The sequence below is a fragment of the Neodiprion pinetum genome, chromosome 3 (genome assembly GCF_021155775.2).
Source record: "Neodiprion pinetum isolate iyNeoPine1 chromosome 3, iyNeoPine1.2, whole genome shotgun sequence".
NCBI lineage: Eukaryota > Metazoa > Arthropoda > Insecta > Hymenoptera > Diprionidae > Neodiprion > Neodiprion pinetum.
Genome location: NC_060234.1, coordinates 15,546,962 through 15,561,361, shown reverse-complemented (window position 1 = coordinate 15,561,361; position 14,400 = coordinate 15,546,962). Strand labels below are relative to the sequence as shown.

Here is a 14,400-nt window from a genome sequence, read left to right as displayed (position 1 = left end):
AACCGATTCTCGAATATCCCGCGCCGAGAAACCTGCGGCAATTGAGGCGATTTTTGGGTATGGCGTCGTGGTATCGAAAATTCATCCCCGAGTTCGCGAGCGTGGCGGAACCCCTTACCCGGCTATTGCGTAAGGATAAGAGATGGGACTGGGGTAGCGAGCAGGAAGCGGCGTTCAAACGCATAAAAGCCGCGTTAACGTCGGCTCCAGTTTTAACGTGTCCCGATTTTGAGCACGAGTTCGCAGTACAGACCGATGCGAGTAGCTTTGGCATTGGCGCAGTCTTGACACAGACCATTGGCGGTATTGAGCGTGTGATCGCGTACGCGAGTCGGACAATGTCGGATGCGGAACGGAAGTATTCCACAACCGAGCAGGAATGTCTCGCGGTGATTTGGGCCGTTAAAAAGTTTAGAGCATACCTAGAAGGATATCACTTCACGGTAATAACCGACCACGCGAGTTTAAAGTGGTTGCGGGAATTGCGAAATCCGACGGGTCGGTTGGCTAGGTGGGCGCTCGACTTACTCGAGTACGATTGCGAGATCAAACATCGAAAGGGGGCGATGCACCATGTGCCCGATGCGCTATCGCGAATGTACGAGGGCGAAAACGAGGGGACGGAACAGCTAGCCGCCCTCGACGTGGCTGGTGACGGCAAGCCAGGGACGGAGCGTAAGGCCGTCTGGGAAGTCGTAGTCGATCCCTGGTACCAACATCGCGTTAAGGACGTCCTGGACTACCCTCACAAGTTCCGAACTTGGTCGGTGGTCGAGGGGCGTCTCTACCATCTCCGGGCGGACCCCTTAGTCGAGCCAATACTAGCGGACTTGGCGCCGTGGAAATTGGTGCTCCCGAGGGAGCAGCGATCGCGGATTTTTGCGGAAGTCCACGAGGACCCCCAGGCAGGGCATCTTGGCGTCGAGAAGACCTACGCGCGAGCGAGGGCCGACTACTACTGGCCCGGAATGTATCGCGATATAGTTTTGATGGTCCGAGCGTGCGAGCGTTGCCAGGAGTGTAAGGTACAGCAGGTGCCACCAGCGGGCCTTATGGGTCGACGGGTCGTCGACACGCCATGGACTGTGGTTGCGGCGGACGTCATGGGTCCCTTTCCCCGAAGTCGCGCCGGGTTCGAGTATTTGTTGGTTTTTGAAGATCTGTTTACCCGGTGGGTGGAGGTAGCGCCGTTGCGAAAATCAAACGCGAAAAACATCCTTGCCGCGCTAGAAGATCTCGTGCTGTCCCGATGGGGTACCCCGGAGGTGCTCCTGACGGATAACGGCACGGAATTCGCGAATAAGGCCGTCGACGAACTGTGCGCTACGTACCATATTACCCACGCGAAAGTACCGCCGTACCACGCGCAAGCAAACCCCGTGGAGAGGGTGAATCGCGTATTAAAAACCATGATCGTGGCCTACATCGAGGCAGATCACCGGGACTGGGACGTGCATCTTCACGAATTTCGATTTGCGTATAATACCGCTGTGCATAGCTCACTGAGAGTCAGTCCCGCGTTTTTAAACTTGGGTCGCGATCCCAAACCACGGATGCAGTTGCGACGACTCGCGGAAGGTCCCGCGGAAATCCCCGTTCCCCGTCCCGAAGTATGGGGGGACCGAATGGCGAAATTAGGTGAGCTGCGTGACCTAGTGACGAAACATCTCGAGGAGGCCCACGAGCGACAGGCACGCTATTATAACCAAGGGCATCGGGATATCCGTTTCGAAGTAGGGGAATGGGTATGGAAGCGAAACCGAGTTCTGTCCTCGGCCACCCAACAGGTCGCTGCGAAGCTAGCCCCCAAGTTTGCCGGTCCATTTCGCGTTGCGCAGGTAATTTCGCCCGTCGTCTACGAATTAGAGGATAGCGACGGAGGGGGTCGTGGTAGACACCACATAAAGGATTTGAAGCGGTACGTGGAGTCTGAGGCAAGTACGCATAGAAACGGGGAGGAACCGTGAGGGGGAATTAGGCTTCTCGGGGAGAGGAAAGGGGTAACAGACGATAACTACGATCCTAACTAACTCTTCCCCTTAGTTGGCGGAGCGGTAGCGAGGCAAGAGGACGAGGTGAGGGCCATCCGAGATCTGTTGGCGTGGGAACGGACCCCGCGACCACCCGCCTCTATCGGATGGCACCCAGAGCGGCCGGCACCGGAGACCTGGCGGCAGTGGCTGCCAACAGGGGGGTGCTGGAACTGCTGGTGGCAGTTCCACAACTACCGGGACTGCGCCAAGGAGTTGGGGGTCTTCTGCCGCAGGTGTGGGTGGCCAGGGTATATTAAGCCCACCTGCCCCGACTGCCACGACCAGCCCAGCAGGTCCGGTAGGGGACCCCCTTGCTGGCCACCGGCGGAAGTTCCAGCGACCCCCGTAGCGAGGGAGATGGCCGCGATCCCCTCCTTGCTCGCGAGGTGGGTGCCACCACCCCCCGGATTTGCGTGGGGAGCCACCCCGCCGACCCCCCCTGTCGCGAGGGACGTCACCCCATCGAACCCCTCTGTCGCGAGGGAAGCCCCAGCACTCCCCCCCCCGATTGCGATTGCGAGTAGCGAAATCGAAGCCCTCCGTCAGCGGATCCTCGCGTCCGCCACCGGCCGGGGCCGCGATCGAGGCCGGCCGGGGCGGCGCGGCTAAGCCAACAACCGCCAAGATTTTTTTTTCTTCTTTCTTCTCTTTCTCTTTCTTTTTTTCTTGTAATTTTTCTTTCTTCTTTTTTTTTCTTATTATAATAAATTCTTAGCCCCGAACATGAATGGCGTCCGCTTTCTTTCATAGATCCCAGGTGGCGGGTTTTGAGAATAGTTTCAGATCCAGTGTCGAAGTAGAAAGCTCCCCGAGACAACCATGGCGTGAGGAAGGGGATCAGTGGAGCTCGCGAAGGATCCCAGAGGACACGGGAGAAAATCTTTTTTTTGTTTTTTTTTGTTGTTTTATCGTCCTCTTGGGAAGGGATTCTCGGTGAGTACCGCACAGTAGCGTGTGAGTACTTCGAGCTTGCGGTCACCTCGCGAAGTTCGGCTCGCGGGATGCAGCGCTGGCGCTCTGGCACCCCACGATCCGTCTAGGGGGGGGGGAGTTGTAACGTGGCAGTTCGGTTAGGCCTGCCCGTTACAAAAGACTCCCTGAACCCTGGGCGAGATCCCGGGATAAGGGTCTAGAAAATCGAGTCGCGGAATAATTTCAGAGAGCGCCAGAACTGGAGTCACGCACCCGAGCTTCGAAAGGGACGAAATAGAGCATTGCGACCCAGATATTTCAGGCTTTTGTTTTTAATTTTTTTTTCGAGTGCACCGGCTACCCTCCAGTGACCAACTCCAATACCGAACATCTTTCGAGGCAAGGCGAAATCACGACGATCTTGCGGGAAGGACACCGAGGCTGCGGAGGGGGAGGCAACGCAGATCCCTGCAGCGAGGGAATCCAAGGCGGACGCGATTCCCGCTGGCGGCCGGCGCGCCGCAGCCTCCCCGCTCACCCCGCTTACGCCCAACCAAGGCAACCGCGAGGCACCAGCGAGCGACGAGGGAGCACCACCCCGCCCAACCCCAAGACTACGTAGAGCTGCGCGGGAGACGACATCGCGATCTAGCCTTAAGTTCTGCGCCGCGTAGAGACGACAGGTGCGCGGCAAGTTGCGCAATCCCCAAAAATCGATGACCGATCGATTGTTGCGCATTCTTAGGGTGATGACGTCACAAAAAAAAATTAGCGCGACGAGATCGGCGTTGCGACCATCCGAGATCACTCGAGTTCTGGCGACCAACTAAGACAGTAGTCACGTGGCGAAGTTGCGTTAGGTCAGGCTTTTCTTTGGGTTTGCGTTATAGTATAGAAGTGGTGATCGCGAGGAATGATGGACAGCCATCGTCACGAGGGAGTTGGACCCTTCGTCGCGTGGATGTGGAGCGGTAAGCGTTGTTAACATTCTCGCGATCGAATTTCGAGGGTAATTGAATCAAGGCTGATCCGAAAAAGGGTAGCCGTTTTCTTTTGTTAGTTTGCGTGTCGAAAAGTACTCGAAATTCGTTTGCCGATTCTTTTGCTTGGTGACCGTAGCCTGAGTTGCGCGTAAGAGAGTAACGTTAATTTCGGGGGATCCAGAAAATCAAGTCGAGCCACGGGTTGACTCGAGACGTTATTGTCTCGAGCTTGAGTGTGACCGAAGTCCGTTACACGGGGTCAATTCACGTCATCCGGCACAGCTTCGATTATCGTACAGGTCGCGAGCAATCACGGGGAGCATTCGAATTCGCGACTGCGACCCGCCGTCGCCGAGGAAGTGAAGCTCGGGTGCGTGCGGATAAGCGTATGCGTTTTTAGAGGAGGATCGCGGGTGTCGCGACGAGCCTCGCATCACTTTAGTTATTTAATATTCTTTTTAGTTATTTGATATTCTTTTTGTTTCTTTCTTCTTTTTTTTTGTTTGTATTATCAGTTAGTATTAAGTTGGCGATCAGCGCCATTGTATAGAGGACGTTCGCGGGCAGCGCGTCGAGCCCGATTTTGTTTTTGGTTTTTAGGAAGTAGGATATTGTTAAGACGGCGACTAGCGCACGTAGGCCGTAGAGGTCTCTTAGATTTATTCACCTTTTTTTTGTTGTTATTATTTTTCTATTTTTATTTTTATTTGGAGTACTTCTACCTTTCTTATTTAGTTTAGATACTAGCTACATTGTGTTTGGGATCGCGAAAGACGACTTGCGTGGTCGCATTATCATTCTTTTTATTTTATTTTTTTTTGTACTATTTACTTTTATTTCTTTTGTTTTTGTTGTATCGCTGATGAGAAATATATCATTAGGATTTTATAGTAATTAAGCCACATCACGTGTTGGCGTACCTGTGTTGCAATTCTCTCGACCCAAACTTTACCCCTCCCCTCTCCGCGGTACTGAGCTACCGAGCATATAGTCGCGGTGTGTGTCGTATTAACGATTTCGAGGCGTGTTGACCACGCCAGGCGCCCAACAAATTTCGCGATATTGTTTTAGATCCAGGGTACATCGTGGACGCCAAGTTATTGTGCACGCGGTAAGTTCCCGGTTATTTGCTCCGAGTAACCGAGGTGCAGAAAAATCCACGTCACAACATATATATCTAATCCATTGTATAAAAGTTCCAAATTACAGTACACAAAGCACATTCAATGGCATTTTTTCAATGAATATTATTTTTATTTTGATTAATATGTGAGCAAATAATTGAAAAATATATAGAATTTTTTCATAATTAAATTTGTTTTCAAAAATTTAATAAATGTAGACTATTTTTTTTTTTAATTTTTCTTTGTTTACAAGTTATTTAAAAATTATAGAATATATATATGTATATATATACATATCAGAATAAAACATAAATCATTAATTTATTCATCAGCCTCATATTTATTAAAAATAATTTCAATTATAATTTGTAAATATATATATATATAAATTAGACAATAATGAAATTAAATTTAACTGAAGGTAGTTGAATGAAATGATTTATTAATAAACAAAAATAAATATTTTGAATAAATTATTTTTCTCAAATTGATGAATAATCAATTTTTAAAAATCAAAAATATGAAATTAAATAAATAATAATTCACCTATCTGTATGTTTTCTTCAAACTTTCCAATAAGTTCTGATCCATTGTGTAAATGTTCCAAATTACAATACATAGAGCACATCAAATAGCATTTTTTCAAGATGATATATTTTTACTTTGATCAACATGTGAGCGAATAATTAAAAAATCAATAGGATTTTTTCAATAATTATATTGATGTTCAAAAAATTTAATTAATGTGAAATATTTTTTTTTTTTTTAAGTTTTTCTTTTTTTTAAAGGTAATCAAAAATTATAATATATTCATATATATGTCGGAGTTATTAATGGGGGATAGAGGTGATCGGGAGAGTCACTCATAATTTCTAATTTTTCTCTCTGCTTTTATTCTTCTTCAAAAACTAACTCTAATGTAGCAGCGGGTAGGTGTGTGGGGATTTCGAGACGCTCTCGGTCTTTCACGCTCGAGCCTCTGACTATCACTGCTCTCTCGTCTCTCGACTTCCCCAAGGTAAGCTTTAGGATTCGAGTTAGGTACCTCACCCACCCCTGCTACATTACGAAGATCGGAACTTAATAACAATACTCGTATGGTCTAAATCAAAACAAAAGCGGTACGACAGTTAGGAGCGTCAAGCGGTGAGGCTGCCGGCTTCTTGCGCCGACATATATATATATATCAAGATAAAACACAAAAAATAAATTTATTCATCATCCTCCTATTTGATGAAAATAATTTCATTCATAATTTATAAATATATTTACATATAAATTATACAATAATATTATTTAATATAAATAGAGGTGATTGAATTAAATGATTCAATGATGATGAAAATTAATTCATTTGAATTAAGTATGTTTCTTGAATTAATGAATAATTAATTTCTAAAGATTTAAAATATGAAATTAAATAATTAATTATTTATCTATCTGTATGTTTTCTATGAACTTTTCAATAACTTCTAATCCATTGTATGAATGTTTCAAATGACAATACATAAGCACGTTAAATGGCATTTTTTCAATGAATATTTTTTTTTTTTTAATCAATATGTGAGCAAATAATCAAAAGATATGAAGAATTTTTTGAATAATGATATTTATTTTTAAAAAATTCAATAAATGTAGAATAGTTTGTTTTTTAAATTTTTCTTCGTTTAAAAGTTAATTACAAATTATAATGTATATACATGTGTATATATATATATGTATATATCAAAATAAAACATAAATCATAAATTTATTTATCATCCTCCTATCCAATCAAAATAATTTTAATTATGATTCATAAATATATATATATATATATATACTAGGGGCTTCGCCCCTGCGCGCTTCGCGCGCCAGCCCCATCTCGGCGCTACGCACCTCGTTTTTCGGCGCTTTGCGCCTCACTATTTCCTTACGCATTGTTTAGTAGACAGGCGAATTCCTTCATGTTGATTTGATGACAGGTCTGCACTTGCTGTCCACTTCAATTCCTTCTGTGCTTACTTTTCTTTTTTTCATCACTCTAAGCTTCCATTCGTTGGTTGAAAATTGGTGTTCCTTCTCTATTGATATCGATCTATCTCTTTGACTTGCTGAATTATTTTCGCTATCGCTCTGCCCGTTATTCTCCGAAATCACCTTCTTTATATTATTTTTTTCTCTATATTTGCGTTGCTGTTCACTCCGCAAAACACCTCTTTCTCTTGTGTTCAACATCAATCCTGGTCGTCCTCTCACCTGGTTATATGAATATTTGATGGATATTAATCTGTATCTCATTTGGTTCTTCGCACTTACAGTTTTATTTTCCTCTTTCTTTTGTGATACTTCCGACCATCCACCATCTTCATCGCCTTGTCTGCTGCTTGAAACTCTTCCTTTCTCGATTGTCATCGTAAATCCTGGCTGTCCTTTTGACTGTTTGGTGATATATTTAGATTTACTATTATTTGATTGTTACTTCTCATACTTATTACTCACTATCTGAATTTTATTTTGGTTCTGCAAGACATCAAAGTGTCCACTGTCTCCGTCGCTGGTGAAGAGTAGCGAGAATTGTGGTTCATTTTGTGATCCGATCCGGTTTGGATGAATTTGTTTTTCGCGATACACGATTAAACATATCTCAAAAATGTCCGCAGCTGCAGCTAATTCTGCTTCTTCCCCGTATATTCCATTTTTATTCATATGTGATTTGTAATCACCAGGTGACCTAATCACAGCACCGTTTGACTCATTACCTGTAATAAAACCCGCAAATGTAGACCAATTATCCACTACATTTGAAACGATACTCAGTCTCACCTCTGCGTGTCGATCTTGAGTGCCGTATACACAATACGCTAACGCGCGAAAAAGACAATTCCCGTCGGGAATCATCTTGATAATTTTCGTTTGCATGTTCATTTTCTGCGCGTCAGAAACCGATACCTATAAAGATATTTGTCAAAGACTGTCATAAACAGCCGATGACAGCTGTCAAAGGGTTTGCTAGATGCTTTTTGTTTTGTTTTCGGGATCTCACCCCACCGCCAACTTCATGCGTATATTATTGTTATTATAATCTTTTTTTTACTATTGTTATCATCATCTTTTCCTATATATATATATATATACATGTTTTAAGATAAAACACAAATCATAAAATTTATTTATCATCCTCCTATTTGATGAAAATAATTTTATTTATAATTTATGAATATATATATATATATAAATTATACAATAATATAATTGAATATAAATAGAGGTAATTGAATGAAATGATTTAATGGTAATGAAGAATAATTCATTTGAATTCATTATCTTTCTCAAATTAATGGATAATTATTTTCTACAAATTAAAAATATGAAATTAAATAATCAATTATTCATCTATCTGCATGTCTTCTTTGAACTTTTCAATGAGTTCTAATCCACTGTATAAATGTTCCAAATTACATTAAATAAAGCACATGAAATGGCATTTTTTCAATAAATATTATTCTTATTTTGATTAATATCTGAGCAAATAATTAAAAAATATATTGGATTTTTTGATTAATTATATATATTTTTCCAAATTTTAATTATTCTGAGATATTTTCTTGTTTCAAATTTTCCTTTTTTTGATAGTTAATTAAAAATTATATCATACGTAGGGGAGCCCGGGGCTAAAAGTTCCGATTTTGGGTAAACATAAAAAATGACTGGCAAAAGTGTTTGCAATTCTTTTGACTGTTGACTAACTTATCGTTAAATGTATTGTATTTTGTGGTTTTAAGCTTATATATGATATATTATCATAGGTTTTTCATATAAAGTTATTTATTTATGGTGAGTTGGAAAGGAACTTCTAACCCCTTCGTGGGGCTAGTTGTTACTGCATTGGGGTAAGTTGTTACTAGGAAGTAATAATTCAATTTCGAATGAATGTTTCAATTTTTGATGATTTAAACACATGAATTTTATTTATAAGTTGTACTTGTTCAGGTAGTGATACTTATAAATATATTAAAAAAAAAAAAAAAAAAAAAAAACAGTACAGTTCAATAGGTAGATAATTGTCTTTGTTTATTACTAAGTCAACAGTCATAAAAACTCTGTATTACGAACCAGATCAACAAAAATAAGCTATATTTATCAGCCTTATCTTCCACATGCTTATATTAATGAGATGAGTGACAAATCTTTATCAATCCTTAACTTATTTTAAATAATCAGCCTTTGACAAACATACAAAATTACAAAAAATCATCACACGACTCATCAGAATCACAGTTTGGGCAAACATATGATGCCTTGCTCATGTTTTTAATACATTTTGAATGAGCCCAGTTTTTGCACAGCAGACACTGGATCCACGTTTCTCCGGACTGTGATTTGGAATATGCATCACAACAAACAATACAATAATATTCCAAGCTGTCTTCCTCATTATCACTCTCAGTATTTTTTTGAAGAACCTTTCGCTTAGCTTGGGCCTTACCCTTTCCTTGAACCTTACGTTTTTCTAAACCTTCACCCTTTCCTTTTCCTTTTCCGTTGATTTTATTCTGTGAATTTTCATTCTCTTTTTTTCTTTTTTTCGACTGCTCTTCGGCTAAAGCATTTTTCTCCGGCGTGTCAGTCAAAACAGCTGATTTTCTAATACGACGCTTGGAATTCCCCTGTCTTGGTGGTGCCTTTGGCAGTGGTCGGACTGCTTCAGGTGAAAAGATTACTGTATTATCAACCGTTTTCTTTCCGTGAAGGTCAACAATGGGATGTTCAACGACTTCAGTTAGAGACGATTGTCCTGCGTTATGAACGTTGGAGGGCCCTGGCTGAGGTTCGTTTTCCTCGACGGTCCGATGCGTTGAATTAGGTAGTTCTCGACTTTCAATTAAAGGGCGATCAGTTACGTAACATTGCGCAAAGTCTTCATCCTTGAATATATTCTTGTTGAGTGGACATATTCCAGTCTTCTTGAAAGCATTAACTATGTTGTTGGGAGTTGCTGCTAGAAGTCAAGCATGTTTAACGATCCCTGGAAGCTCGTAGATGGACATGGTTTTACCAGGATTATTGCGCATCCAATTATCTTGAGCTGTCGCACAATAACTTTTAAACGGCCCATAGACACCGACATCTAAAGGTTGAAGGCGATGCGTGCAATGAGGGGGGAACGAAAGCATTATGACCCCGTTAGCTTTTGCTTTTTCAACAACGTTTATGTCAATATGAGAACAATGATTGTCCAGCAACAACAGGACTGGCTCTGATAGAGTTGGCTTCACATGTTTTACAAAGTGATCCATATATATCATAAACTCTGTTGCTGTCATCCATCCAGAGCTATTGCCCGCTCCAATAGATTCGGGTGGACCGTCTCGGATAAATATGTCTTTAAATTTGAGTCGTGGGAAGACAAACATCGGTGGAATAGTGTTTCCCGATGCACTGACTGCCATTTCAACGGTAACTAATGTGCCGCGTTCAGCCGATACTACGGCTCCTACTTGCTTGATGCCTTTTTGAGCGATTATTTTCTTTGGGTTTTGAACCGTTGTTACACCTGTTTTATCTAAGTTCCAAATTCTGGATGGTGGCAAGTTATATTTGAGCACAGTATCACCGAGCTTATGAAAGAAGTTATCAATGTTCGTCTTATTGAATGAAGTAGCTCGGCTCAAACTTGTTGCTTCGGGAGCCCTTATTGACAGTTTAGGGTTCCTCTTTGAAAAAGCACTTAGCCAATCAGGACCAGACATGCCATTTTTGTGCCAAGTCGATGGAATGTTCTTTACGTCAAATTTCAGCGCACATTCGTAGGCTAATTTTCTTACTTCTTGCGGTTGAAGACCAAAGAAGATCGAGGAGCACTTCAAAAGATAGTCTGATAAACTTTTTTCTTGCTGCTCATCAAAAACCAACCTCACTGGCTTATATCCCACTGTGGCCTTTTCTCCAGCTTTTAGTTTTCTCACAAATCTTGACAAAGTCATATGACATATTTGGAATTCCTTAGCAACTGTTTTTACCTTACAGCCTTCCTTAATAACAGTTTCAGCTGCTTTTTGCATAAGTTCTAGGGAAGTGGTACCCCTCTCCGTCTTTCGTTTGTATGTTCGCATCCTAAAACAAATTAGGAATCGATATAGACTAGCTGTACATTTGCGATGGGGCAAGTTGTTAAAGTAACAACGTGCCCCAAATCACGGTAACAACTAGCCCCGTTCGACACACATGGCATCTTGATACCATTTTGTGTTTATACATGAAAATAGGCGAAAATGCGCTGTTACATAATGTTTTTGAATCTGTATCGATCCATAAAGACGAAACAATCAAAGACAACAACGTTGAATAATCGAAATAGACCAAAAAATAAAAATACGAAAATATTTACTTACTTGGCGCGCGACTGGTCCTACTTTGTAACCACACTGACGGCCGGCGCGAACGCTACTGGAACGGCTGACACAGTGGCGTGATCTGGTGACGAATCGAGGCGCGCTTGAAAAATATCGATATCTCTTTGCATCTTCGAGCTACAGCTGTCGGAACAACTTACCCCCGGAACTTTTAGCCCCGGGCTCTATATATACACATATCAAAATAAAACATGAATAATAAATGTATTGATTATCCTCGTGTTCAATGAAAATAATTTTGATTATAATTCGTGAATATATACATAAATTATACATCATCAGAATTAAACATTAATTTAGGTAATTGAATTGAATAATTCAATGATGAGAAAAAATAATTATTATAAATGAATAATTTTTCTCTAATTAATGGAGGATTAATTTTTGAAAATTAAAAACATGAAATTAAATAATTGATTATTCATCTATCTGTGTGTTTTTTTCAAATATTTCAATGAATTCTCATCCATTGTATAAATGTTCCAAATCACAATATAGCAATTTTTCCAATAAATAATATTCTCATTTTGATTCATATATGAGCAAATAATTAAAAAATATATAGGACTTTGTTGCGCCCCGACGTACTGCCTTGGCGTACCTTTTTCAAATTCCATTTTATTTTATTTCTTTGATTACTTCAATGCACAGATATCATTTCATCAAAATCTCATATTCTAATAACAGCGAGTTCCACCCCTCCTGGCAAAAGTCACGTAGAGACCAACAATGATCCCTAGTATAAGGTTCAACTTTCTTTTATTTAGCTGGTACCAAGAACTGAGATAGGAGACTGCTGAATTAGCATCAGTAGCGCTCAGCCTGGAAATATCCCTCTTTTTAAGTTAAAACTATAATCAATAACTAGGATAAACCACTACCTTTAGAACCACCAAATTAAAATAGATTACTTATTGGAATGTATAAATGAATGTGTGAACATTGCATGCAAATATCTTTTGTTCATATTTTCAATCTGTCACCGACGAGATTGAGAATCGTCGGAACACCGTCGAAGAGCGAGAAGTAACGCTGACCATGTGGATTTGGGCGCCGGGAGGTCGCCCTCGCACCTCATTGGCTGATTACCGTTGTAACTTATTACAACTGCAGCTCCTTGGACCCTCGGGCCCAAGAAGCCGCGTCTTTCGTCTGTCAAGTCGCGAAGTGCGTGGACGTCAACCCGTATTAGCCCTTCTCAAGCAAGAGTAGCGTTTGGAAAATCTTAGTTGTGACCGACCTAAAGTCTCGCGCTAATTCGACAAATTCGAGCATTCAGTTATTCTGTTAGCTGCAAGAGACTCACTATCTTCTACGTTTCCATCTTTTCTGTGCTTTACGAAATCTCATCATTTCGAGAATAGACATTTTTATGCCATTCCATTTTCCATAATTAAATTGAGTTCGGCCCTGATTCAACCGAATCAGGTAATTTTAAGTGATAATAATAATAATTACACTATCATTTTTAATAAATAAATCGTTGCAATCATTTTTAACATACATCAAAATCAGAAAATAGACACTTTCAAGCTTTCGATAATAAGATATCGTTCCAAATCTACAAAGACTAAGTGACCGACGTTCAACATCGTTCGATTGATCAACTCTTCCAAACTTGAGGTGAGGCCCTGGTCCAGAATTCTACCGACGCAGACCTACACGATCCGACGGCTCTCAATCTCGTCGACCGATTCACCTGAAGCTCAGTCAATCCGAGTGTTGATCTTCGAAATTGAACGAATTCTTGTTTCACTTTTATAATCCAAATTTACTTCAGTAATATTCATCCAAAAGCAAGCCTAGAATTGGTGGCTAGCTTCACTACCCCCAATTAAATCATACTTATTGTATTCCAAGAATTAATCAACAAGACTTAATAATAGGATATATAATTGATTTAAAATAATATAAAAAAAGAGATACAATATCGAACAATCACGACCAGCTAGTTATAACCATCGTTCAGAGTAGATGTTCCTGGTACCAAATAATAATATCCTTTAGAATAGAATAACACACGATTTGTATAAACTCGAACACTTTATAAATTGTTACTTTTGGCTCTTATGTCATTATCACCATTGATTGTTACCAGACATTTAGATCACCAAATCGAAACAGAATATACTTCATCTTTTACCAGTTAAATTATATCAAACCATTTATGTTGAACGACCTTTTTCCCATTTTTATTATTATAAAATTGCCTCAACAATTTAAATAAACCTCACAGACCTGTACAGGACTATAGCAACACGATTCTACAAATAACCGGCTTATCGAAAGGTAGGTCTGTTCTTAGTTTTAATAATTATTCATTGTCGTTACGTGGGAGCTTGATTATTCAATTAATCATCAACTACCACCGCTCAGTACACCCTCACCCCCAAGTAACAACTTCTTCAATGATTATATTCATTTTTTAAAAATTCAATCAAAGTGAAATATTTTTTTTTCAAATTTTTCTTTTTTTAAAAGTTAATTAAAAATTATAATATAAATATGTATATATATATATTGTAACGTGGCATTTTTGATGCCCGTTACAAGGGGCTCCTTGAACCCTGGGCGGTACCAAAATTTAGGAATTCCCGAAATTGAGTCGCAAAGTTTTTGCAAAAGAGCGCCAGGACTAGAGTCACGCATCCGAAACTACGAGAGGGGACACCTTAGCGAATAGCGTAAGATATTTCAGGTTTTTTTTTTTTTTTACTTTTCGAGCTACAACGGCATTAGGCAAGAAGTCGACACCGAATTCGAGGAAATTGCGAAGTGGCGGACAAGCGACAATTGCGAAGGAAGGATGTCGAGGCTGCGGAGGGGGAGCCGGCGCAGATCCCCGCATCGCGGGAATCCAAGGTGGACGCGATTCCCGCTGGCGGCCGGCGCGCCGCAGCCTCTCCCCCTTTAGCCCGCCAACAATTGACCAGCGAACTTGCGACGGACCGAT

General features: G+C 41.1%; 1 protein-coding gene across 1 annotated transcript; it reads right to left on the bottom strand.

The window, feature by feature from the left end:
• Positions 1-9,275: 9,275 nt before the first annotated feature.
• LOC138190607 (uncharacterized) lies at positions 9,276-11,557 on the bottom strand. The gene is made up of 3 exons (XM_069134360.1): positions 11,448-11,557; positions 10,091-11,148; positions 9,276-10,033 (listed from the first exon to the last, which is right to left on the bottom strand). The coding sequence occupies exons 1-3, from the start codon at positions 11,555-11,557 to the stop codon at positions 9,276-9,278; spliced, it is 1,926 nt and encodes a 641-aa protein (XP_068990461.1).
• Positions 11,558-14,400: the final 2,843 nt, after the last annotated feature.

Excerpts from the sequence above, each read along its gene's own strand:
- LOC138190607 (XM_069134360.1), bottom strand. The coding sequence starts at position 11,557 with ATGCAAAGAGATATCGATATTTTTCAAGCGCGCCTCGATTCGTCACCA. Across the intron at positions 11,149-11,447 it reads GCCGTCAGTGTGGTTACAAA|GATGCGAACATACAAACGAA; the intron begins GTAGGACCAGTC and ends AATTTGTTTTAG. Across the intron at positions 10,034-10,090 it reads TTGGATGCGCAATAATCCTG|CAGCAACTCCCAACAACATA; the intron begins GTAAAACCATGT and ends CTTGACTTCTAG.